Raw genomic sequence first — 26,783 nt, 5'->3', positions numbered from 1 at the left:
CACCCTGAGACTGATCCAGCCTGTCAGCTCCTAACTCGAGGAGGTCTGATTCTGTTCCCAGCTCTGCCATTTAATTACATACTGTGCCTCAGTTTACTTGGATATAAAATGAGGATTGCATATAAAATGAGGTGGCATATAAGGAGAGAAAAGACTTGATGGAGGAAGACCAGGATGCCAACATGATAAAACCCCTCTCATTGCTGGTGGGTGAGATCATCAGGAAATCTCCCAGGAAGGAGGCTGATGCTGGAAAAGCTCATCTAAGGTTGCTTTTGTAGCAGGAGGATTTATTGATGGTGCGCAAGATGAACTGAGAGCATGGGGAGGCTGCCCACCAGCATGGCAGGGTTCGGTGATAACCAGAGTGGAAGGGGATTTAGACTTTAACCTTGAGAAGAGTACATGCGGTCTGCAGGGTTTTGCTGGCAAAAGTTGCCTTAGGTTTATGTGTGTCCATACACACGGGCCTTCTAAGTCATCAAATCCATCCCCCTAAGCTCCCAGGTCCCCATTTTTCCCTGAGATCGTTCAGTCTGACCCCTCTCACAAACCACAGCCACAAAGCAACCTATAAATGCCCCCAACCACATGCGACAGGTAAAGAGTGGGGGAGATAAGGTATGGCTAATGCCTTCACTTCACAGCACTGAAGGTGCCTAAGTTAGGTTGGAACATTTGAGGGTCCCTAAATTGGGTTGGAAAATTTATGGGAAACCATGATATGCATAATAATAATAATGACAGGTCCAAGCCAAGACCCTGAGTCTCAGCCTGGGGGAGTTTGCAGATAGAAGAGAGGTCTGAGCTGTTTGCAAAAAGCTTTTGCCTCCTTTGTCATCCCTGCCAAAAGCCTGCAGTGCCAGTGTTCAAAATCTTGATCCAAATTTTGCAATGGGCACCTGCTTCTAATTCTGGGATGCTGGGGCCTCTCGAAACATTTGCAACCCCAAATAAGGACAGATACAACTAGTTACCCTACTGCTTTCTCCATCTGGGATCACTGATGGGCTGGTATAACCTTATTCATGAGGTGTGAGAAAACATCCCTGTCATCTGGAGTCTGTTGTAATTCCTGGTAAGTTATTCAGCGCTTTGGTAATCACTCAGCAAAGCAATGAGGCTCTTACTTTTCTTGCCATTTCGTGGGTATACCGAGACTAGCTTTTCATCCTCTCCCCCTCATTGATGCTGAACATGGTGCTAGCAAAAGGTAATTTTTAGCTTAGTATTTAGGATTTGTTATGACCCAGGACCCCGCAATCATAGATCAAGAGCCCCTGGTGCCAGGTGCTGTCCCGATGCACCACAAAAAGAGGGACCTTGCTCTGTAGACGTGACAAAGGAACAGACTAGTGACTTGGATTTGTCCATAGCCCAGTGTGGCACAGATCTCAGCCTCTCTACTAAGGATGTTAAGGAGGAGGGGTGCCAACCAGTTCCAGCTGTGCCAAGGGGTTAAATTGACACCTATTAGGAACTGAGCTGAGACCCAGCAAACTCATTTCACCAATGCCTCACTCCCCCACCACCCCATGTCAACAGGACCGCCTTGTGAGCCAGTCAAAATGGCAGGGCTAAACGCTCTGTAGCTCGGCCTTTGATGTCAGCTCATTTGTTAGGGCTGGGCAAAAAAAAAATCTATCAGAAAAGGTTTTTGGGGGGGCTGAGTTGTCAATAAAATGGTGTGTGTGTATGTGTGTGTGTGTAATAAATTCTGCTTTCTGTGGAGGTCCTTGGACATCCAAATGCCTCCAAACCAAAGGATGTCAGCTGAAAAGAAAAAAAAAGGTTGAAGCTTTAGCTGCTTTCTGTTGGTATTTGAGTTATTTCAAGAGAAAAACAAATGCCGTGTGGAGAATTTAGATGCAAAAATATTGGGGTTTTCTTTTGTTTCTTTTTGCTGGAATTTTCCATGGTATTTTCAGTGCCCCTTTGCGTAACCCCATCCCCCCCAGCTCTCTACCGGGGCTCGCAGCCAGCTTTAAAAGCAAAAGAGGATCTGCGAAAAGCAAAGGTCAGGAGTTTCACTGAGTGTTAACTGCAAAGAAATGTTGAGTAGCCTAAATATTTATTTCTTCTTGGAGGTCAACGGGATCCACCAGCTCTTGTGCCAGCCCTTGGTTTGCCATCATTCCCTAAATTACACGATGCAGGCGAGAGCACTCATTGGTCCCCAGGCAGGCCCAGGCACTCTCTGATTGGCCAGCGGCCTTTGTTCACATGAACGGCCACTCCGAAGACGCGTGATTCCTTGAGAGTTGTTAACAAGTTTCCTCCCTGTCTTCCCTTTCCCTCCCTGTTGATCTGGGCACGCTTCCATCCCCAGCAATCTGTGGCTCGGTGATGAGTCTCGAAATGCTGCTGGCTGGTCATGTTTACAGCAGGATACAGACCAGGCATTCGGAGCCTGGAGAGGGTCCCCTTGCCATGTATAGAGCACCCCGAGGTCATCTGCAGCTGTCAATCCAAAGGGAGTATCAGAGGAGACGTGCCCCTAGTCCTGCTACTTCAGCATCCTCTGTTTTGTGCCAGTCCCCTGTTCATCCCAGTGGGCTACGGAAACGGAGCATTTGCTTATAATGAAAATGAGCAAGCAGAGTCATTGTCCCATGGAAAAGGCAACTTTTTCCAGCAATATGTGTCTATACACATAGGTCTTCTTGGCCACTCCAAGCTCCCAGGTCCCCATTTTCCCCCTGAGATCAGCCACTCTGATGCCTCTCACAAACTGCAGCAACCTATAAGCCTACACACGGCATCTTGACCTCACCACTCTTCCACCCATCTCTGCCGGGCAAACTTCCAGCCTGTTATTTGCTGGGCGCACCTAACAAAGGAGAAAGGCACTTCCTCAAAGCCAAGGCATGGCCAGAAATGCAGATAAGAGGTAGTCACATGAGCGGCATATGATGGCTGAAGGCACTATAATAAACCCGGTGCCAGTGAAGGCTCATGTTTATTTATGGCTTTGCTCACCATTAAACCTTGGTTTTATGGTCCTTTCACTATTTACATGTCAGCCTGCCTCTCTGCAGGTTTTCCATGGATCTTGTTAACCCTATGTCCGAACATCTCACAAAATCGGTTTTGTCCTCACAACTGACCTTGAACGGAATATCCTCAAGGGTATTTGAGCTCCTAACACCCACTGATTTCAGACAACAGCAATGAAACTTCAACACCAAAGCAACCTGTGAGCATCTAGGCCAGAGTGTCTTGCTCAAAGCAACACAGGGAGCGAAAACACAGTTTTCCAGGGCTCAGATTAAAAAACTAACCACCAATCCACACTTTCTGTCTTCCAGCCAGGTCAGCTGATGGCTGTTACATGAAATAAGCCTTAATAGGTCCCAGCCCAGGTCCTGGCAGACAAGTATTCATATCATCCCAAATTCTGGTGCAAGTATGAACATAGATGATACCAACATGCCTCACTTCAGCATCTGCAGGTCCAGGTGTGATGGAGCATGGAGAGCCAACACCCTGCTCCAAGGCAAGAGAGAAGCGTACTGGGGCAGCAGGGAAGCTGTGCCTCTCATTATCCATGTTGCCTAACTTGTGTCTTAATGGAAGGCAAATCTACCATTGTTTAAAATAAAGCAGACCTCTATACATGCACATACTAAAGTGCCTCCATTTCCCAAGATGCATGGAGGACCTTTGTGAAAATGAATAGAGACTTCCTTTCTGGCTAACTCGCCTGTGGAAAACAGGCCATAGGGAAGCCACATGCTATAATTTCTGCCCCGTTCCCATGTCCCAGAGTAAAATCCCTTCCCTGGAATTGATATAAGCCTTGGTGGAAAGGAAGAGGAAAAGGGTGGGGGGTGACAGGACAGGAAACTGCTGATGTTGAGCTACAGAAACAATGCGAGGCCATAAATCAGCCTGGGTCAAGCACAGGAGTTCAGGGTTTTCCATACCTGGAAACTGAGCATGTAGTTTCAAGGGGGCAGAGGCTGGTTTTTTTCTGAGGCACTAAAAAAGACAAGAGGAAAGAACCAATACCAAGTGTCCAGGTAAGAGCGTGGTGTATGTGCGCCTGCTTTGGTGGGGGGAATCTAAAAAGAGTTTGGATCCAAGCCGTTAGTGCAGACCCCTGACTGCTGGGAAGCCTCATCCTTTCTCCCTGCCTCAGTTTCCCTGTTTGCTCTTTGTCTGCCTTGGGCAGGTAGATTGCAATCCCCTCAGGATAGAAACTGTCTGGCATGAGGTGTCTGTGCCACACCTAATGTTACAGGGCTCTAATCCGACCTGCAGCACCTATGCCAACCTACTAGCTTGTCAGATGAGCAGCCTAATAGACCAGGCAGCTAACTGGGAATAAGCACGTAGATCAAGTCCTGTTTCTGCTGGCTTCCTGGTGAAGTACTGGTCCTGAGAAGGAGGGTTTTCCTGTACCCAAATGTCCCTGCTCTTCTGGGATCACAGGGTGTGTGCTTTTTTGACTCTCTGCGATGCAGTCTTGTCACGCAACTTGGATGAAGCTGGCATGCCACCCCAGTGTCTCCCAGCCCTGCCCTGGGAAAGGAACTGGGACTGCCTCCTCCCCACAGCCCAGCAGTTCCTCAGCTTGGGACAGCATGTACTTTCTCCCAGGCGTTTCTGCAGAAGCTTGAGTTTGAAGCGCCCTCTGCAGAAACCCTGAGATAAGCTGCACTTATCCTGCCTCCAAGCACTTATTGCAGCAGCCAGGCGTGCGTCACTCCTCATCAGGCAGAGGTGCTGTGGGGGGAACTTTGGTCACTTTTATTCTGCTGAACAGCAGTATAAAAACAATACACTAAGGGGTTGAGGAACTTCATACAGTAACAGGAACAGAATATGCAGTAACAGCAGGGGGAATAATAAATGAGATGAGGTGGATTAGATCACATACATATGGAGACACAGCAGGCATTCCTACATATGAATTTACACTGGCTTAAGTTTACTGCGCAGGAAGCAGGAATAAGCCGGCATCTACACCTGCAGGTGTTAAAGCACATTAACACTGTGTGTGGACTGATTTGGGACTAACGGTAGTCACAAGTCAGTCCACACACACAGTGTTACTGCGCAGCAAGGTGTCTACATGTGCATTACTGTGCAATAAATAATCAGGCATAGATTTGATACCTGCATGATGCAGGTATCAAATTTACACGCAAGTCGGCACAAGTCACCATATTTACTGTGCAGTATGGGTGTACACGTGTAGATGCGTGCCCATACTGTGCAGTAATTTTGGTGACTGCACAGTAAATGTGCACATGTAGATGTGCCCAGTTAGAGGTAGGTAGGTAGCTAGCTAGATGTGTCTGTACAAAGATAGAGAGCCATTTCTGATCCAGAAGGTTTCATGTAGAAAATGTCCCATTTCTTCTCAAAAGCTTTTCAAGTGAATGATCCCCTCCCTCCCCCCTTGCCATACACAGTTTGTAGAAAGTGCTCCTTTAGTTTGGACAAAACAGCATCTTTGTTGAAAATTTAAAAACTGTTTCAACACAAAGTTCCTGATGGCTTTCCTGAAACAAAAATGGGATTCATACATCAGCATGGACATATATGTTCCACTGTGACACAACGGCCACACCTGAAGAATCTTCCTGACAAAATTCAGCGTTTTTTTACCCATGCTTTATGTGCACGGATAAAATGTCCTTTTTGGGCAGCGTTAGGGCTGTGTGGGTATGTGGGAAGGATTTCCTGGCTGCTGCAAGAATATAGACTTTTTCTTTGTCACAGAGACATTCTTTTTTGCAATGTGCAGAGCGCCCTTAGCAAAGGGGAACATGTCCTCAATGCATATCTGGTCATTATGAGAAGCAACAGTGGGTCTTAGCCCTGGAAGAGGGGACTCCTGAGGATACCTGTCCACCTTTAACACTGCCCCAAGCCGGGACCAGCCAGGTCTTCTTGTTTCCCACTGTCAAGTGCCCACGCTGTTGGTTCCTACCTTCCCTGGCATTTAGGCGCTATGAAAAAATGGAGATCCTGGAAGAAGAAACCCAGCACCATTGTGCTGTTGCCGTCTGTCCTCCTGGAATGGCAGCTTCAGTGTCTAAAGCCCTGAGGCTGTTCATGGCATGGTGGGACCTGGTCTTCTCTCCAGCGGGTTTCCCTTGGGGTGTGGTGATATGGTTGTCCCTGCCAGGGGCTAAAAGCCATGAAAAAAGAGTTAGTAGAAAGACTTTATTCTTCAGCTCCATGCCCCATAGCAAAGCCCCTGAACAAGTACAGGAGCCTGAGAGGGGATGTTTCCTCCTGCTTTAAGGTTCCCAAGAGCCATTTCAGGAGCCCCTGAGTATTTATCTTGATGATGTCTCCTCACAGACCCCAGATTTAAAACGGCCTTGGTCCAGGCTCCTGTTCCCCTGTCCCTTTTCCCTCTGATCGTCCATACCACAGCAGAAAGCTCAGCCTCCAGCCTTCTTGAATCCAAAGCCCCTCTGCAGACCAAATAGGGCTCTGTCCACCCAGCTTGGTTTACCCCTACATCTCCTCTGAGTCTCCCTTAAGACAGCTGGTTAAAATAAAATCACTTTGTGGGACAAAGAAGGGGGCAGAAAGAACAGGAAACAAGCTGACATGCTAGCCTGGCAGAGAAAGCCTTGTAAATATTTTTCCCTTCTAAGCTACTGGTTGCTTGCAAAATCTCTGAGGTTGGGAAAGTAAAACCCTGTAGTTATGCAATCGGTCCTGAAGGGAAGACTGAGAACAGCGCATGGGCGGAGGGAAACCTGGCCTGAGTTGGGTGTCTTTGGAGACCGCTCTCTCTGGAGGCAGCTGGGGCCTGATTCTCAGTCATGCTATGAGTATAGTTGGCCTAAGTGTTGTAGGGGCTGCAGCAGAGGCTGCAGCACCCTGCATGCCAGCTACTCCTCTCTCCCCAGCGGCCACGGGGGGGATAGAGAGCGAGTCAGAGCACCTGTTAAATGAGATGTCTTAGGATTAATCCAGCATGGGAAAAAGAAAGGCTGGGAATGGCAGGAGGTCAGGGCTTTGGAGGGCTTCACACTCAGTGCTTGACTGATGACAAGTGGCACAGCTGGCTGTAACAAGAGGAGCGATTTCCTAGCCCTCCAGGCGATTCCCTTTGATAACTCCTATCAGACCAGTCCTCCTCCTCGGAGTACCTGTAGGTGGCTTTTCATTTGCAAGCCGGCTGGAGTGCTGACACCTGCTCCCCCAAACAGGCCTCCTCCTGGGCTGCTTATCAGCAAAGAACATGTGCTGCAGAGCTCTCAGGAGGCTGATGGCAGGGGGATATGTGTGAGCCCACACACAAACACGCACAGCCTGTTTCAAGTCTGCAGGGCGCCCAAGATTTCAGCGGCATCGGAGTTGCCATCCGGCACAGGAGGCTTGGCTCCCAGTGTATGCAGTCAGAGAAACATGGGGCAAGAAGGGACCTCAGGAAGGTCATCTAGTCCAACCCCCTGCTCAGAGGGGGTTGTGGAGCCAGTCCACATGTAACAGCTATTCCTTGATTTGATGATGTCTAACGGATAAGTATCTACTGACCCCCGATGCTCACAGCTTATGAAACCTGTGGAATCTGCAGGCACTCAGCCTTGCTTGAGATCTGGCTACATTACCAAAGCAAAGCTTGATGGACCTGGGCAAATGTGATCAGGTCCGTTTTGCTGGCCCAGGACGATTATGAGAACATAGCCATGGCTCAGCTAGTGTATGGACTAGAGGAGGGTGAAGACCACCCCCATGGGTACTAAGTGTGCCTGTGCTTTGAAAGAGAATCCAAGGAGGAAATGGTCCGTATGGACTGAATTCCTGAAAGGCTGCGCTCTGCTGGGTCTATGATAGTGGGGCTTGTATATCAAATCCCTGTGTGGACAGAGGCTGCCAGTCCTTAGCCACATCCATGCAACATGTAATCATACAACCATGGACAACAAGGGTTGGGAGGGACCTCAGGAGGTCACATCTAGTCCAAGCCCCTGCTCAAAGCAGGACCAGCCCCAGCTACATCATCCCAGCCAAGGCTTTGTTGAGCCAGGCCTTAAAAACCTCCAGGGATGGAGATTCTACAACCCCTCCGGGTAGCCTGTTCCAGTGCTTCACCACCCTCCTAGTGAGCAAGTTTTTCCTAATTTCCAGCCTCAACTTCCCTTGCTGCAATCTGAGACCATTGCTCCTTGTTGTGTCATTGAGAACAGCCCAGCTCCATCCTCTTTGGAGCCAACCTTCTGGGAGTTGAAGGCTGCTATTAAATCCTCCCTCAGTCTTCTCTTCTCCACGCTCCATAAGCCCAATTCCCACAGCCACTCATAAGTCATGTGCTCCATTTTTGTTGCTCTCCGCATGCCCATCCCATGTCTCAGCAGCTTTGATGAACCAGGAGCAGTAAGACTCCACATGTACGCTGGAAGCTGGCATGGTTTCCAACAGGTTTCATGACCTGATTTCACATTATTGAGTGGCTTTGGAGAAACATCCCTGCTGCGTCTCACACACCTTTCCTCCTGGCACATTCCTCACACTGAATCATGCTGGGAATGGAGCAGGTTTATTGTTTCTTCTGGCTCTGTGCCTGGGCAGGGATGTGGGCCCAGAACCATGGTTGTGTTTGAAGAAGATAGATATGCCTATATAAAGATGGATGGATGGATAGATGGATGTCCGTACAGGTCAACCACTTGGAAAACACAGGTGATTACATGCAACCCTGTCAAATTTTCTACTTCTCTTCAATTTCAAAGGTTTGATCCTGTTCCAGCTCCCCACAGGGAGACCTTCTCAGAGGGGGAATAGTCAGTGACTACAGCAGAGGTTAGAAGTCATTCATTTGAGAAAAACTATGATCATGTAGTAGGAATAGGAGGACTCAGGTTCTCTTTCCCAGTCCAGGATGGAGTGTGGCCAGATGACAACAGCAGGGGATCTGAGCTCCTAGTATATACACTTGCTTTTGCTGGTGACCCACTACATGACCTGAGGCATGTTCGAGGAGTTCCTGTGAGATCTCCCCCTCAGTAACCTGTGCAAAATAAGACTCCTCTAGTGCATCTGGTAGAGGCATTGAGAAACCAGCCTGAAGTGTGTTTGCATCTGGCATGTTGAGATCTGCCATTGATGCATTTTGCAGAGACAAAAAGCATCAGTCCATCAACTGAACAACTTGGAGAGTGATTGCTTGCAAAGGGCTGCCCCAAAGAGGACCCGTGTGTCAACGCAGAATTGAGCTTGACCACTGGGAAGTAAGATGCATAGAAAGGATAGGGCAGAGTAGGTGGCTTCTCAAGGTCCCTCCCAGCCCTTCTTGTTCTATGATTCTTTAATGATGTGGCTCTGGTGGGTCTTTGAAACTTAAGAAGGAAAAAAGGAGGGAACTGGCAGGAAAAGTATAATAAATAAGAGATACAGAGTGAACCAGGCAGCAACGTGTGGGCCTCGCTGGAGCATTGATCAATACATGCTGCTCACACAAAGGCTTTGCTAAAGCATTGGCCTCACTAGCAAACCTGTCTGATGCATGAACTCCTCACATTAACAAAACTTGGCACGTGGACCAGATATGCACTCCTGTTAAGAGATGGGAGGGAAAGCTAATGGTACAAGGTAAGACAGTCCAGCACCAGGATGATAAGGCTAGAATGGGAACACCCCGAATGTGAAACAAGACCATGGTACAGGCCAGTTTGAGACATTCAAAGGTACAGGTGGAACGCAATATGCAATTTGTTCTGCTCGTTGTATAAAAGGAGAATTGGAAAGCAGGAAAACTTTGTAGTGGCCTGATGGCATTGTGCCAACTACCTCGTCACAGGTACAAATGTACTTGTTAGGCCAAAACATGTTAGAGCTGTGCTTGTAGACAATAAACCTAGCTGAATCTTTGCCACTGAACCCAGCCCGTGGTCATTCTTTAAGACAAGATTAGTGCTGGGATCTCCTGGCTGTGACTTGTCGACACTGCAGTTCTTGAGACTTCAACACTGGCAACACATCAATAACACCTGATGAGGACAATGGCAAGGATGACACTGATAACCCCAGAGGACACAACCCATCCCACCCCCAGATGTCAAAATGAATACCTCTCTGCTCACCCCCTCCACCTGCTGGTACCAGGGTGGTACCCAGGAATGCAATGATCTGCTGCAGTTGTGCTGATGCAGACACCAAAGCTGCCGCAGCGCTTGCACGTTCTGCCCTGCAACAAGGATCTCATCTGCCTGTGGGGCAGTGTGTCCTCACATGGGCAAATGATATCAGCTGAACACGTAACCAGAGAAGGAGGCAGGAGGGTGGCACTGAAGTTATATAACTCATTTCAGACGAAATACCTCTGAAACTGAAGCCTCAGCAGCACGTGTGCGCATGTCTGTGCGAGTGCAATGATGTACGTGCACGCACATGTATGTCTCGTGGTAAGGTCTGTACAGGACTAGGGCGTTGTGAACACTTCAGATCCATTGTTAATGGGCCATGGAGACTTTTCAAGGTCACAGCTTGAGAACCCAGGTAGGCAGATGGTGTAAATCAGCATATCTGCAAAGTGAGCAGTCCTGATTCACCACACCTGGGGGAACGGGCCCAAATCCTCCCAGGTTCACACCCTGAGGAGGCCTGGCCTGCTGATTTCAACAGAGCTGCACCTGTTTGCACCAGTCAGGAATCTGCCACCTCAGGTCACTGGTTTAAATCCTGCTGGGATTGATAATGGTGGGAAGGAATCTGCTCCAGCAGCTGGAAGCAATGAAACCAGTGCTAAATCAGTGGTTCCCAACCTTTTTTGTACCAGGACTCTTTTGTCTTTACAATGATGGCCAGTCCTGACCCAGTGCCCAGGGTTTGAATTACAGGGAGACCTCGGGGCGGCGGGGGCTAAGCCGCTCCATAAGGGACGAGAGGCCCCTGTAAGATTTGAAAATCATAACCAGCGGCGGGGTGGGTCTCTGATTTTATTAGGGCAGCCCAGTTTTTTTTTTCCAGACCCGCCCCCCCACAGAGTGAAAGTGTAATTTGAACCCTGCCAGTGCCCTTCACTCCCAACCTGCTGCCCCCTGCCCCCAGGCTCCAGCCCCACAGTTTTGGGGGCAGAGGGTAGATGTGGGGGGTTAGTGGGGCATAGGGAGCCCCAAGCAGCCCCTGCAAGGGAAAAGCCACCATTTCCCACTTTTTTCTTTTTTAAAGGACTATCCAGTTGATCGATTTCTAAAATTTGTTTGTTACCCTTTCATCTATTCTTGGGACCCACTTTTGAGTCGCAACCCATGGGTTGAGCAACACTGTGCTAAGTGACCTAAGCTCATCAGGGCTGGCTCCCATGGAAGAGAATCTGCATTGCAAAGCCTGCCGTGACTGGCCCCTGTCTTGGCAACCTCAGCTGGAAGGCAAGGAAGCTGAGGGACATTGGAGACTCCCTTCCACTCCAGCCCATGATAGGGACAGGCCCTGTTAGCTGGAAGTAGGTTCACTGGACTGACTTGGACCCCGCCAGCCCCTGTCCTGTTGTATGGAGGTGTCTCAGGGAAGAGACCTCGGTAGTGATGGGGGTTGATATAAAATGGAGCAAAAGATGCAGCCTGGTGTGGCCACGGTGAGCTTGTGTCTGCCTGTCTGTCCCCATACACATTTATCCATCTATCAATCAAACAATCAACCTCACTACACCTCTCCCTCTCTCTTTTCCTTAATGCATCTCTAACTCATTCTTGCTAATTTTATTCATTTATCCATCATCTCCTTTATTGAGCTTGTGTTTGTCCAAGGGCAGCCCTTAAATAAAAAGATTCAAGCCACAAGCAGAGGTAGTTCCCACTATGCTGGCTAGCACTGAATATATTTTGAGCATGAAGTAAAACCATAAATTATCTGCCACCAGCAGACTGAACAAATCAGAGCTAAGCTTCGTTTCTGATGTGCACATCCAACACATGCCTTCAGATATCTTGCAGAGCTTTGACTTGATTAATCCATCACCTTTACTGACCTGTCAAACTCTCTGTCTAACCTTGCTCTTTATTTCCAAACTCATTTATCGCTCTCTTTTCCTTTGCTAATCTTACCAAACATTTTCATCATCTCTTTGACTTTCTTTTTTGCTCCCCTTCTCTGTCTGGGTGTTTTTCAGACACCCATTACAGCCTCGTGTTAGTGTCTAGGTGTGCTATTTCCTCTACCTAAAGAGCAAAATGTTCCATCCGGTCTCCACCTCCCATGTCCCCCTCACCGATCTCTTCTGTTTCAGCTGCCTTTTGAGCACCCACACAGAAACAGCCCCTGCAGCCCTGTCCATAGCTCACAAGCCACTTTCTGCTCCATGCTGCAGAATCGGTTTCCTCCGGAAGGCTAAGAAAAGCTCGGTACAGCCTGTTCCCCCTGCGCTTCCTGTGCAAAGCTGCATGCGGCGAAGTGGGGCAGGTTCTGCTGTGAGAACAACATCCGTGGCCAAGCTCCAAGACAGGGCTTGAATCTCGGTTAGGGGGATGTAGGAATGCCAAGCAGCCCCTCTGACCCCTTCCCAAACCAGAACGGAGCCTTTCCTTACATAGTGCAATACCCCTCCCAATGCCAGGTGGTTGTTCCTAGCAGAACTAAGCTTTAGGCAGCCATCCCAATTCAGTCCAGCAGGTCCATGTGCCCCAACACCTTGCTTTCCAGCAACAGTCACTACTTCAGGCTTCTGGAGATCAGTGGCAATAAGCCAAGCCCACAGGGCACCCGCTGGCCCTGTTGTTCCACGCATGTCAGACCAAGAGGATGCCATGCAAATCCTCCCCATGCTAACCCTCTCTTTGCCCCAGGGTGGGCAGCTGTTATTAATAAGCTTGAGCACACATTTGCTTTTCCAGCCAAAGGGATGTGTCTTGGCAGCAGCATAAAAAGGATTCAGAGGAAAATCCTGCCTGGTGTAGACTCCATTGACCCCAGCAGAATGGATTTGGCCCCTTTTGGGGCACTGATGCCAGAGCCAAACAGACCTTGGCCAGGAGAAGCTACTTGCAGAGCCCCGGGAAGGGGCAGGTTCTGCAGGAATGGGGCAGGGAAACTATAACTGCGCTGTCAAATCAGGGAGACACTGGGAATGGATGTGGTGGGGTGGAGAGCACAGGGGTGATGCTCTGGATAGGACTGAGGATGGGGTTGAAAGTGAAACCACTCAGCAATGTGCCCAGCCCCTGAAAAGCACCCAAGTCACAGCAGGGGCAGGAGTCCCCACTGGGTACACATCAGCACCATCACAGCACGGGCAGGAATCCCCTAGCTGGTACAGGTCAGTGTCCTCCCACTGGGCTTTGCTTTCACCCACTGTGGATTTGATCCAACCTGCTTTACCCCACACTGGCCAAGAATCTCCCCAAGCCCAAAGGGCAAAGGTCATGACACTGCAGGGCTGTGGCCTTCCCTAGGTAGTGACACCTGCCTGGAAAGCTGTTCCCAGGAGCTCTTTCAATACCAGTTTAGCACTGGCTCAGGAAGCAAAGCACCTGCCTCCCACAAACACTTCCCACAGCACCTGGATGCTTTCCTAATGGAGCTAGCATTGCTCCTGCTTTGCTTCTGCAAAAGGATGGCGTGTCCAGCCAAGGGGACAGATAGCAGAGGTGAAACCCTGCACAAATCAATGGGCAAAACACAGGGTTTCCTTAGTGTTGATCAGTTCCACAGGGAATAAGGCCATTAGGCTGTTCCCATCCTCTTCACATGGGAGGAAACTGCCTGATGGATCAGAAGCAGAAACACCCATGTGTCTATACACTGAGACACCCTGGGAAGGGCTCCAGACATCTGCAAACTTCTTGCCAGGGAGCTGTGATAGCAGGCTGCAGAGGGTGGTAATTACTTTGCTTCTCGGGAGGAGGGTGAAGCCACCATTCACATCACCCTTGGGAGCACAAGGGGAAGGGCCTGAGGGGTGGGGAGGAGGTGCTAAGTTTGAATGTTAAAGCCAGCAGGTATGGCCAAGCCAGTGTATGTGAGCAAAGAAATAATAAACCAGTCCACGACCTTGAGAGACCCTACAGTAACAAGCCAGCATGTGCTGGTCAGTGCTCACAAGAAACTGTACAAAAACCGATATGGGGAGCAGCAGGGACTGGGAGGCTGGCAGGCATGGCAAGGAGATGTGGGATCAGAGCTGCCACAGCGGGCAGGGGCTGGGACCACAGAGCAGGGTGGGGAGAAGGCAGTTACCCTGTGGCCCAGCAGCACCCCGCACAGGGAGCCACGAGATCACATCTGTTGGGCCCTGCGACTTCCTATCAAGAGTCCAGGACTCCATGGACAGCAGACACCTGGCACACAGGCAGGACAAACAGCAGTGATAGGAGGGCTTGGGGAGGGTGGGGCAGGTTTTCCGAGAGCCCCAAACTAGTCTGATCAGCTCCCGACCCGTGCTTTGTTCCCTGTAAACACCAGAGGTTACGCACAAGGCAAGGTGTTCTGCAGATAAGACAGCAGGGCGCTGGAACAGGGTTGCCCATGCAGGCAGATCCCCCACCTCCTCTGACCTGCTTGAGGAACAAGGGAACCTGGGGCTTTAATGCCACGCTTCCTCTCGGTCTCTGCAGCAGAGGCAAGTTTGGCACTTCTCAGCAGGGTGACAATTTCCTCCCAGCTAAGTGACCATCTGATGGAGAAAGGAGACCTGCCTCTGATGAAACAGTGTTAGGAAGGAGTGGTTTGAACAGCTTGGGGTTCTGCCTTGTGTTATGGGAATTAGGGGTACTTGTACACAGTAGATTGGCACAGAGAATCCAGCAGCATGGAGTACATGAACAATTGCAGTGACTCCTTCCACACAGAGAAAGCAAGCAGGAAAAGTCTTTGCTTACATACAGAAGAGATGGCCTTGAATTGCCTGAAAGCAGTTTAAAAGCCCATGCACTGAAACTGGTGTGCAGTGTGTGTAGATGCATCCATCAACGTCAACCTGATTTTGCTGGTTTAACTTGTGCCCGTTCGTAAACCCAGGAAAGCTCAAGCAATTAAACCAAGCTGAAATCCATGTAAAAGTGTCCACATACCAAGTGCAGCGGGTTAGTGTAAATCAGTTTAGAAGCACATCTGATTTAAGCCCAAACACAAACCTGCTTTAACTATCATGGGATAGGGGAAACAGTGTGTTGGCCCCTAGTGTGCATGCAGTTAGACTGGATTGTAGATGCTTGTACTGGCCCATGTCTAGGGTAGTGAGTTATGCGTGCTTTTATACTCATGTCATTACGTCCACACTAGAGTATAACCACAGCAGGAGAAGATACACCCCATGCTCATAGTGATTTGGGTGCGGACTCTGTGTTTAGATTGGGTCTTTGTTAAACCCTGGGGGGAGACTGGCCTGTACATTTGGTGAGCTGCAAACTGACCCACACCCTCACTCCTGTCACCAGCTATGTCTCTGGATGAGCCCGAATCAGCCACGAAAGAACCAAGGGTCATTGCACACACTCAGCTTCTCCACTGAGTGATTGTACCACGCACACAGAGCCTACAACCCTTGCTTTCCCTGGAAACCATCCAGGATTCCTCCCTTTGGCCCCTCCAGCCAAGGGAAAATTCCATTCCGTTGGAAATACCGGCCCAAGCCCTGACACATTCACATATATGGTCACCCATAGCTACACAGAGGCACGCACACACACACTTTGAACTTCCTCAACAGCAGTCCCTCAAGGCCTCTCAACAGAAAGCATCTGAAGCAGTTTTGCATGCACACGGACCAGTATTAATGACAGCAAAGCGTTCCTAGGTGCAGAGGAGAGCAAAGAAGTCCACTAAACCTGATTGCACAGAAGCATCATCCTGACAAGGATGGCAGCTCACGTCTACCTCAAGGAAAGGGCTGGGGGGTCTTCAAGGAGAGAGAGAGCCATGATGCTGTTGGTGGAAAGGGAATCACTTCTCTGCTCTCTGCCCTCAGTTTCCCTAACTCTCAAACTAAACAGATGATGATGACCTGACTCTCCTGTGAGTTGAGAGGCTGGCCAGGTCTCGTTCGCTTCCTTCCACTGGTGTAAAACTAGACTGGCTGCATTCACATCCATGGGGTAACACATGTTTGGGGTGAGAGTCATGACAGGTGTGTGCCAAGTGCTTGGAAGGTGCTAGTGCAGGGCACAGGGGATATTATCCATAGCACTGGACCAGGTTTACATTGTCAGGGCTGCTCTGCAGCTCCAGGAAATACATTCCAAAGCACTTAAGTGACTTAGGAGCCTTCTCCCTAAGCAATTTCACCCCAGTCAAAGGTATAGATACCTGCCTGCCATGCTCTGTCAGTCTGGAGTGTGAGGAGGCCTGATCCTGACCAGCAGACATGTAGACACAGTGATACAGGAGGGCTGGTTTTATCTCACAGAGCCTGCCGGTATGGCTGTGTCCACACTTGGGCTATATGCTGACATAGCACCCTCATAGTCCTGCAGCTGGAAAGCACTCCTTAAAAGAGACACATCCAGGCACATGTACGCCTGACCTTAGGTATATTGGAGCCTAAATCCCCTTGGTTTTCAATATGCAATGATGCTGCCCCTGTGGGAATGAGCTATCCCAGTGTAAGGCACCTCTGTGCCAGTATTGCCAGTACAACCAGTGTGATGGCATCCACACTGTGGGATGGTTTGTGTGTGCGGGGGACAAACACACAGAAGCTACAGAAGGACGAGGCAGCTGGGCCCATTCTCCAGCTGGAGTAAATCAGCATTCTTCTGTTGACGGCAGTGGGACCGTATTCCCAGCTGGTACAAACGGGCATCTCTCCACAACCTCTTGACAGATCTGCTCTGCCCTGGCCTGGCACCCGGAGCTGTTTTTGCACTTGGGAAATCTTGTCTCATCCTCTCCTGATACATTTTCCACCCCCTCCTGGCTCCAGTTTTTTCCTGGATGGAACAAAATCGCCGGGAACGTGCTGTTCACCTCTCCTTGCCCTGCCCTGACACGCTTGTTCTTTCTTCTTGGAAGTGGCTGCATAGCAAAGGCAGCTGGAAAAGGGGAGGAGGAGGGATGGGCACAGATGTACCAATCCCTTACCCAGGAGATCCACCACGTGCCTGTATAGCAAACAGGTCTCCTTGCCTCCCCTCCATGCAGAAACACAGCCCAACAGCCACACACGTGACCACTGCCACCTGGCTCCTGCCGGCTGTTTCTCACCCAGCCCCAGTAGACTTGGTGCTCCTGGAGGGAGAAAAACAACCCAGGATGCTTCAGCGGCGCACTCGAGCCCATGTCACTGCACAGGGGCTGGGGGGACAGGGCTGGAAATTGCTTCCTGGAGCCGCCCCTCACACACGCCAAGGACATGGAGCGGGGAGGCATCCTTGATGCATTCATACTTTCTGCTGCCCCGCATCAAACTGAACAACTCCGTGCTGCGTTTAGGGGCACTAGGGCCAGCAGTCGACTAGGGGAGAGGGGATATGGTCGAGGCAATGGCCACGCCTGCCCAACTTGGCATGACATCCAGGCTGCACAGCAAGCCTCCAGCCTCATCAGCACGCAGGACCCGAACCACCGCAGGCCTCATTAATGTGGCAGCAGCTCCGCCATGATCAAGGTGCTAAAATACCCATGTGGGGGACACGATTGGCACCCCTCAGCATCTTCCTGTGTCCACACGGGGTTGTATCAGTGAAGACTTGGGACCCAGAGGGCTTTAGCAGAAATCTGTGCTGGGGACATACTGTGTGAGGCCAGTTAGATATGTGTGGGAAAGCAAGTCACACCGCTTCTGACACAGCAGAGGCAAATGCCGTGGGAATTTCTGCCATTTTTACCTGTCAACACAACTTGCATTATAAAGCAGGCGAGGCCACTGCCTCCAGAACATCCCCTTGCCCCTTGTTGACACGAGGCCTCAGAGGGATGCCGCATCCATCCCCCGATCTAGCACCGGTTTTAATATGCCGCTTTGGTTCGACCTCGTGTGTAGATAAAATAAATGGTCAATACTCCAGACCAGCGGTTTTTGGCCTGTGGTCTGCAGATCCCTTGGGATCCCCCAGACAGCCATGAAAGATGACTGTGATGAATCAAAAGTATGTGAATACCCACACCTGATATTCAAAGGGGTCCACACCTGCGTTTCAAATTTTTTAGGGGTCTGCAAATGCAAAAAGGTTGAAAACAGCTGCTCTAGACAGAGCAAGAATGGGAGGGAAATTGAGGTACAGACCGAGACCACAACTTGCCTTGGGTCAGTGGCACAACTAGGCATAATGTACCTGTAATGAAGCCCCCCACCAACTGAGGGAGGTTGGGGAAAGATGCTGGTAGGTCTGAATGGACAGAATGAGACCGGGTAGAAACAGACACGTCCTTTTATTCCAACCAATGCATTTAAAAAGGGACAGTGTTAAAAAGCTGCCACAAGTCAACCAAACAGCAGTGATTGTTGACTATCTGTACCAAGAGCTTCGAAAGAGCAGACACTCACTGATACCAGAGGCTCAAGTGTGTTCCTTCCAGCTGGCGAGTTTGCTCTGGCAGCTGTGCTCAGATACTGAATGAGCAGTCACACATGTACGAAGTCACACGCATGTGTGAATGCAGACACAGATGCGTGAACGAGACACAGAATCACATCTGAAAAGAGATGCCTGCACAAGCACAGAATGAAGCATGTGTGCACGTGTGTAACATCTGCATATCAACAAAAGTACACGCACATGTGCAACCACATTCAGGTACACATGTGCATGAACACATGGCCATGGGCACGCATATGTGAACAGACACACACATGCACAAATGGTTGCAGTAAGTCGCACTCATGTTTTCAGCCATGAATGCATGCACACATCACGTATATGCGGTCAGATGCAGGTGCAATCACCTCAGCATGTGAACAGGGAGACTCCCACAGTTGTGGGAGACAAGGGGGCAGAATGGGCTTTGCTGGTGCCTAATCCTGTCCCCACCCCCTCCAAACTCACAGCTCCCTCCAGCTCAGCTGAAGGAGTATGGATGGATAGGATGGTGAACACCTGGAATGCCAGCTGGCTGGGTACCTGAGGCCTTGACTCTGCTACAAGGCTCTTCAGGACTAGGCATATTGGGAGTCCTCTCTGCAAAATCACAGATGCACAGCAAGCAAGCATCACCTGTTAGGTTGTTAAGAACCTACAGAATGGAAAGAACAAGAGAGCTGGTGGTTTGTCGGGTTTCAGCCTAGCCCTGGAGTACACACACACCTGCACGTATTCAGAAAGGCAAGCATACTGCACATGCACGCCCACACTGCCATGCACAACACACATCCACACAACCAACATCCCCGCACAATGCACAAGCACACACCCAAACACAAAACAACGCCACATGGACATCTGAAGTGTGTAGCCAACAAATACATACCAGAGGGCATGTCTCCACATTCATTAATGAGCCTTAGATACCGCACATTTAGTTTAGCACTTGCTTAATAAAGTACTAACTAATGAGCAGTAACTAGAGTTGCTGGGCTGTAGAGCCGATGGTTGGTTATTTTGTGATGCCTACTGCATGATGGCCTAAAAACACTGCGCAGTAAGCTATTACCATGGTTTTTAACAGTCACACTACTGCACAGTGCTGTTAAGACTAATGTGCAATAAGCATCTCTGGTAGACGCACCCAGAGAGATTCAACATATGCAACCAATCTACTCACAATTTATACAACTCGCACACACAACCACATGCGGATAAAAGCAGCATCTATTCTACAAACAGACTCCCCACTCAGACAACACAGCACTACAGGCAACACACAATATAAAAACACACCATGCCCTTGCTGTGTACAAGCATAACAACCCTACAGAGAGAAGTTCAGATGCACCCCCCCAAAACATGTACACACACATCCCCATAACCAAACACAACACACACACAATTCTGCAGGGGTACCCACTACCCCTGTTCCCTCAAGACACCCCCTCACCCAGCTGGGCTCAGCCCACAGTGACGGGATGGGGGGTGTATATTAGAGCAATCATCCTCAAACAGTGAACAGATTATTAAGGGGGTGGGAGGATCCTTCTGTTTCTACCCTCAGCATTAAAATGTTTTAAAGTGACAGTAGAAACCAAGAATGTTAAAACTTTACAAACAAGATGCAGTTTGGTCCAAAGCCCAGGGCTGAGAAGCAGGGGAGATCCCATCCAAAGATGGCCTTTGGAAGCATGTGACAGTGTCATTTCTCTAAGTCAGCTGGTGATGTCCCTGGGTGAGGGGAGGCCAGGCACCATCTGGGGTCTGAAGCAGAATAAACCCGATACTTTAAACACCCCTCTGGAGCTGCATTCTCCATGCAGCTTATGCAGCTCTTTAACACCTAGTACAAGACACTACTCACTTAGTAACCATGTGTATGACCATACGTCACTGTTTGCACTGGTGCAAGTGCTGCAGCACAGAATAAAGAGATGGGACAGGAAGGGAGCTTCTTCTGCCCCTGGCTACATCTCAGAACTGGTTACATTCTCTCCTGAGGCTGACAAGATGAAAATGCACACCCCAGGAGGCTGGTCAGGATCTATAACTCAGCTGGACGAGGGTGGTGGCAAGCAGGCTGCCACGCCAACATGCTGGTTATTTTGCCACGAGATGGTTTCTCTATCCAGTGCCACTACTCTGCTCAGCTTCCCATCCCAACACTTGCTGGAAAAATGGATCAATAGTGTCACCCAGAGGCGAAATATATATTGTCCTCTAAAGGGGCACCGTGTGCCCGGCTCTGCTATTTCAACATCCCTGCCCATCCTTTCAAAGATGCGTAGGCAGGAAGTGTGGGGCTCTGTCACAGCCACTGATCCGAACCCAGGACCCCACTGCAGCAAGAGAAACAGTGGGGATTGGGAGGGGAAGGAAAGGCATTGTCTTTGTGAGCCCCGAGATGGTCTCATCCCTTTGGACCATCGCAGCACAGGTTGTAGGTCCGGGAAGGTGTCTCAAGTCCTGGTGGGGTGGGAAAAGGCTGGTGACCATGTCTCCAGGCAGCCAAGTGCTCTGTGCATGTGTGCGGCTGAGCATCCTGGTCCTCTCAGTACGTCGCCTCATCCAGGTTGTCATCACTGTCAGCTCCAAAGTCCTCTCCATTGTCAAAGTACGACATAATGTAATCTGTCTCCTAGGGAATGCAGAGGAAACAGAGGCTGAGCTGTGGAGGGGAGGCAAAGGCCAATGGACCCAGCTGAGGCAGCTAAGAGTGCCATACTAGCCCCTGCAGTGCAATGCAGCCACTTCTGGGGTGGAAGATGGCAGCTGCTGCCTCCTGTTTAAGACAGGAAGCAAAAGGAGGCGACACATCCCCGATGCTGAAAAATGGGGACTAAGGTGGAAGAATGGAATTAGCTGTGACACTGCAGGGCAACACTGGGAAAGGGATCAGATAGATACCCCAAGCCTGGAGAATCCCCCACAGAACAGGCAATAGCTTCTTGTGCTGGCCTCCGTCCACAGGTTTCACTCCTGCCTCACGGGGACTCACTTCTAAACAATGAAAGGCAGAGCAACCAGTCCCCGGGGCTCACCCAGTCCCTAGCTTCACTGTAGCCCAGGGGTCGGCAACCAACCCCTGGCATGTGCACATGGCATGCAAGGCCATTTTGCTCGGCACACCACCGCCAGCCCAGGCTCTAAGCAGCTGCTCCCAGCCACAGAGCCCAGGAGCAGCCTGGGCTCCATGGGCTGGCTGCAACTGGGGGACTGCAAACAGTTGCCCCGGGCTCCGGCGTGTTGGCACTCTGGCACCTTCCAAGGTAGACATTGCGGTTTTTTCAGCACTTCGGCCAAAAAACATTACCTACCCCTGCTGTAGGCACTAGGGCCACCTGGCACAAGGGGATGCTTTCTTACTGGAATCAGATCCACCCCACTCAGTCCTCCAGACACCCTTTTCCATGGAAGCAAAGGGCCCTGCCCCTGTGGTCTCTGCAAGCACGTACAGGAACAAACCGGGTTTCTTGTATGAAAAGTCCATCTGAAAGTGTCCAGTCAGACCTGAGACAGGTGTCTTACCTCTTCATGCTCCTCCTCGTCATACTCTTCTTCCTCCTCCTCCTTCCCCTCCTCCCCTTCCTCTTTCTCCTCCTCTTCTTCTGAAGTTACTTCCTCTTCCTTCTTCTCCAAGGTCTGGGGAGTCATAAAAACAGTGTGACCCACAGCCAGGCGGGTACCTGAATGCAGGTACCATTCAGCCTCACCCCAGCTCAATGCTGCTCCAGAGCAAGGAGTGAGGCACAGTGTAGATCTTTTCCCAAACTAGGAGTACGCCACTGCAGACACTTGCTGTTGCTGTGATCAGGGAGCTGGAGAAGGGAAAAGTTGTTACCTCAAGTTTCTTAATGGTTTCCTCCTTGTCCACTGAGACCCGTTGTTTGCCTTTAGGGATCACGATGGTGGTTCCTACATCACAGGAAGGGAGAATGTTATAGCCCAGCCAGACACGGGGTAGATATTGGGGGCAAGGACAGGATGGAGGGAAGGGGCTACTTTCATGTATCACAGTGGATGTACATATTCTACCCCCACAGGCTTCCCAAGCCAAACTCGTACACCCTCCCTGATAGTTTGTGTGACTGACTGAATATGGCCACTGGCCCAGGAGACCCAGGATCTGCTTCCAGCCCTGCCCTGTTGCACCACCTGCGGTAATTATTTTCTTTAATACTTACTGCCTTTCCGGAGCTTTCTGACGCGGATCTTTAGCTCCTGGGGCAGCTGCCTCCAGTCTGCAAGGGCAAAAAAGGAGGTAGGCTGGGTCAGACACAGGATGCAGCTACACCAGCAGCCTCTCTTTGTCACGCTGGACAGATCTCTCCAGTGGACAATAGTGGCACAACCCACCCAAAACAGAAGCTTCCTCCTGACACCTTTGTGCTGATACCCCAAAGCAGGGGGGTTTATAATCTATCCTTCTCTCCCATAGGCACTCATCCTCCCATCCAGCCAATCTGCCCATCCCATCTGTATTTATCTGTTTATATCTATCCCCCCATCCAACCCATTGATCAATCTCTATATGCATTCATCCACATAAGTATCCTTTCATGTATGTATTCATCCATCCATCCATCCCATCTATACAAACTTCATACACATTCATCCATCCATCCACAAAAAAATCATTCCTTCATCCATTGTAACTGTGAGTGTGTTTCCTAAACAAGGAATGACTATTAGCACCCCTCTGTGCTCTCACCCCAACAAGATACCAGGGTGTGGTGTTCTGCAGGTCTACAAGAACCGTACTCTCTACTCTTTGTGCTGCTCTCCAGTCTCCCCACCAATATCCTGACATACTACTATCTCCAATGCTGTTTTAGAGAGATGTAAGCCTTGGGGACTCATGAGCATATCTGCAAGTGGAGCAAGGGCTGGGCTGCACAATATCCCTCACGCACCTGGGTTCCAGTCAATAGCGTTATCAATGGGGCCAGATGTCTGGTACTTATCCGAGTAGCGCTCAATGTCTGAAAAGAAACACACAAGCAGAGCTCAGGGGCAAACAAGACATAGGAAAAGCCACATCCATGGGCATGGAGTCTTAGCTACCCTCACAGCTCACTTAGTCGATGTACAAGTTGCACTCAGGTGCTAACCCAGGATAAAGCAGACAAATGTATACTACTATAGAAGCACTGACATCTTGCATGGGAAGCAGAATAACTGATACTCATAGAAAGCAGCTTTAAAACAGTGTAACTATGTCCACACCAGAGGCTGGAACAGTTCAACTATATCCCTAAAAAAAAAAATCACACCACAGGCAGCTGGAATTTTCAGGAGTAGATCAGGGTTATGGCTGGAGTCTGGGAACGTAAAAGAGTCAAGACAGGCAGTTTAAGCCAATGGATAAAGCACTCATTTGGGACTCAAGAGACAGGGATTCTCTGTCACTGACTTGACAGGCAAGTCAGAAGCATGGCCGAGTGCCTTCCCCTCTCTGTTTCTCAGTTTCCCCTCTGTAAAATGGGGATGGTGAAGCTAACTTTGATCCTAAAGTACTGTGAGAACTATGGAGTAAAGATGCTTAATAAAGTGGTGGTTGATATTATTAATAATATTCTTATTAATAAAGCTGCCCTGCAAAAGCACATGGGATAGTGAGTAAGCATCACAAAACAATTTCCTGGTAACTGAGAGTAGCTGGACCCCCACATAGTAACAGAGATGAACAAAGCAAAAGGGAAACAAACAATGTAACGAATTGAATAGGCTCCAATTTATATTTGTGGTCCCTCTGCACTACCAAAGTGGTGCTGTGATAACAAATCCATAGCTCTTTCCATTAGTACATCAGGCATGGTGTGTTTTAATACTGTGTGTTGCCTGTAGTGCTGTGTGTTGTCTGAGTGGGGAGTGCGTTTGTAGAATAGATATTGCTTTTATCTGCACATGGTTATCGTGCGAGTTGTATAAATTGTGTGTAGACTGGGTGCATACGCTGAATCTCTCTGGGCGCATCTACAGGAGATACTTACTTTCCCAGATTACTTTCCAGGACGGTGGGGGAGGTGTCCATATCATTACCCGTTTCACAGATGGGACAACTGAGGCACAGAAGTGACCTGCTTGAAGTCACCCAAAAGAGAAGAGGCAGGGAGAAAACCCAGGTGTCCTGCACTTATAGCCTGATTTCTAGCCATTGGACACCATTGCCTTCTGGACCAGAAATGGACTTCAGCATAACTTAAGATTTCAAGCTTGCTCTATTCTTACGACGAAGTGAATTTACTCCACAGCAAACATGTAGTCTGCCCCCTTAGATGAGCTACCCCCATCTAAATGAGAATTGCCACCAGTACCTTTCTTGGGGGCAGCCGGCTTAACAAAATATGGCAGGTTCTTCATGGCTCCTCTCAGCTCTTGCTTTAGTGCCAGCATGTACTCCACCTCCTCACCCGTCTGCAAAGGCACTGGCCTGTACTCCATGGGCTGCAGGGACCAGAAGCGAGGGACATGGTTATTCACTGATAAAACAGGTCATAGTTGGGACTCTAATAGCCACAGTGCTCCTACAAAATCAGGGACCTGGCATCCTTAGAGGGTGAAATTTAAACTAGGCCCTTAAAACGCTCTAGTTTGCAGGTAGGGGTTAGGAGTCAGGATTTTGCCTTGACACCACCATTTATGCACAGAGATGTGTGCATGTATTTGTGAGCAAGCACGCATCTGTACAGAGGGATGCAGTGGCAGAGCGGCTAAAACAGCGTGCTATTACTCTGAAGGCCTGAGTTCAAGCCTTACCGTAGGCTGCTTAGAAAACTACCTGCAATCTCATCCCCTGTGAAAGGGGCACCTAGTTGCTTGGACTATAATGCCCTGAGGTTCTCAGATGTGTGATAGTATCCAGGAAAATGGCATACTCCAGGGGGGGAAAATATATCCATGAAAAATAGTGTAGTTCTGTTGCAGGAGTGTAAATAATGTTTATGTCTTGAATTCTAATGTTGCTTCACCCTGGGGGCTTGGACTGAGTTTGCTGGGTCTCTGTTCCACCGCCTAAGGACATGTCGCAGCCGAGACGTGGTGCTGGCACATTCAGCAGGGAAAACTAGGGGTTGCAGGGCTCCCACCTGCTGTTCCTCCCCGCGCAGAAGGGGACCTCACCGGGAAGAGCGGTGACGGCTGGAGGGTCGAGGGAGGCAGCGATTCTCCCTTCCCGATGCCCACAGCTTCCACATTGAAGGTCATCTGGCCCCGCCCCCGCCCTCTGCCGCCCCGTCCTGCCATGATGCACTGGCAGAGGCAAAGCAGACATAAGAGAGCTGGGATCCAACACAGCCGAGGCCTGCAGGGACAGAGAAAGAGAGCCCATGGGAACCCTCCTAAGGCCCATCGCCCACATCAAACCCCCATCCCAGGGCGGGAGACGAGACCCCCGGCATAACTTGCGGCCAGAGTACAGAGTTGGCCATAAACTACCCCAAGGAATCTCTCATCCTCCCCTTTAGGGCTGTAAGATGCAAACACATGGACTCATACCAGCCTATTTCAAGCCCCCCCTCAGCCTGGCTTCCTCCACGCCACCCCCCTTCCTCCTCCTGCAATGCTGAAAATCCCCTTCCCGGGGCGTCCTACCTGCTCCTCTACTCCCAGGCCTGCAAGAGCTGCTCTGTTCACATGGGGTAGCCTGGGAAGGGCGAGATGTCTCCAACCCATGCTCCACCTCTCCAGGGGGGTTGTCATATAATCCCAGAGCAGGGGGGCTGGAACCTAGTGGGGCAGGATCGCCCTGTCCTAACTCAACCCGGACACATCCATCATCTAAATGCTATGTAAGGCCACCGTCCACCCTGACACAACAGACATCACACCTGAAACTGCCACAGGGGAAGCAGGGAACCACGGCCGCCGACATCCTGCTTCTGTGAGCTGCGGACAATATATGCTCCAGGGAACCCATGCCCCTGCTACAGAGGAAGCTACCCCCCCCCTAGTCTATCCCAATCTGACTAGGGGGTAAAATCCCTTCCTAACCCCAATGCAGCATCAGTCTGCCCCTAAGCAGTGGAGCGAGAGCCTCTAGGCAGGACCCTCCGGGTCTGGTGCCTGCGGGAGCGCTGGGACAGCCCAGTCCCCACCCCCAGCCTCCGGGGGAGGCTCAGAATCACCTTGACCCGCGTAGCAGAAAAGGCCGGGGGCAAGCAGCAACGCCCAGGGGCCCGGGACGTGCCCATCTGACGCAGAGCCCCCCCGCCCTTCCCTGGGCCTCCACGCCGCTGTCCTCCTCCTGGGTCCCGACAGGAGAACGTGAGCGTGTAACCGGAGGAGAGCCCCGGGGCCGAGCCGGGACCCCAGCGCAGGCTCCGAGCCGGGTGCGTGCCCGCAGCGCCCCGCGCG

General features: G+C 50.3%; 1 protein-coding gene across 1 annotated transcript; it reads right to left on the bottom strand.

Moving 5' to 3' along the window:
* Positions 1-19,072: 19,072 nt before the first annotated feature.
* On the bottom strand, positions 19,073-26,486 carry POLR3GL (RNA polymerase III subunit G like). The gene is made up of 7 exons (XM_019556018.1): positions 25,551-26,486; positions 24,746-24,875; positions 23,342-23,410; positions 22,613-22,669; positions 22,270-22,343; positions 21,957-22,070; positions 19,073-21,066 (listed from the first exon to the last, which is right to left on the bottom strand). The coding sequence occupies exons 1-7, from the start codon at positions 25,671-25,673 to the stop codon at positions 20,980-20,982; spliced, it is 654 nt and encodes a 217-aa protein (XP_019411563.1). The 5' UTR covers positions 25,674-26,486; the 3' UTR covers positions 19,073-20,979.
* Between the last annotated feature and the right edge of the window lie 297 nt (positions 26,487-26,783).

This window comes from Crocodylus porosus, unplaced genomic scaffold (assembly GCF_001723895.1).
Source record: "Crocodylus porosus isolate Cpor-Errol unplaced genomic scaffold, CroPor_comp1, whole genome shotgun sequence".
In the NCBI taxonomy this organism is placed as follows: domain Eukaryota; kingdom Metazoa; phylum Chordata; order Crocodylia; family Crocodylidae; genus Crocodylus; species Crocodylus porosus.
This window is presented reverse-complemented; position numbering and strand designations above follow the sequence as displayed.

Bases quoted from the DNA above. Each gene is read 5' to 3' on its own strand.
- POLR3GL (XM_019556018.1), bottom strand. From the start codon at position 25,673: ATGGCAGGACGGGGCGGCAGAGGGCGGGGGCGGGGCCAGATGACCTTC. The intron at 22,670-23,341 runs GTGCGTGAGGGA...TTGCCCTTGCAG, and splicing joins CGCTATTGACTGGAACCCAG to ACTGGAGGCAGCTGCCCCAG. The intron at 21,067-21,956 runs GTAAGACACCTG...TGCATTCCCTAG, and splicing joins ACGAGGAGGAGCATGAAGAG to GAGACAGATTACATTATGTC.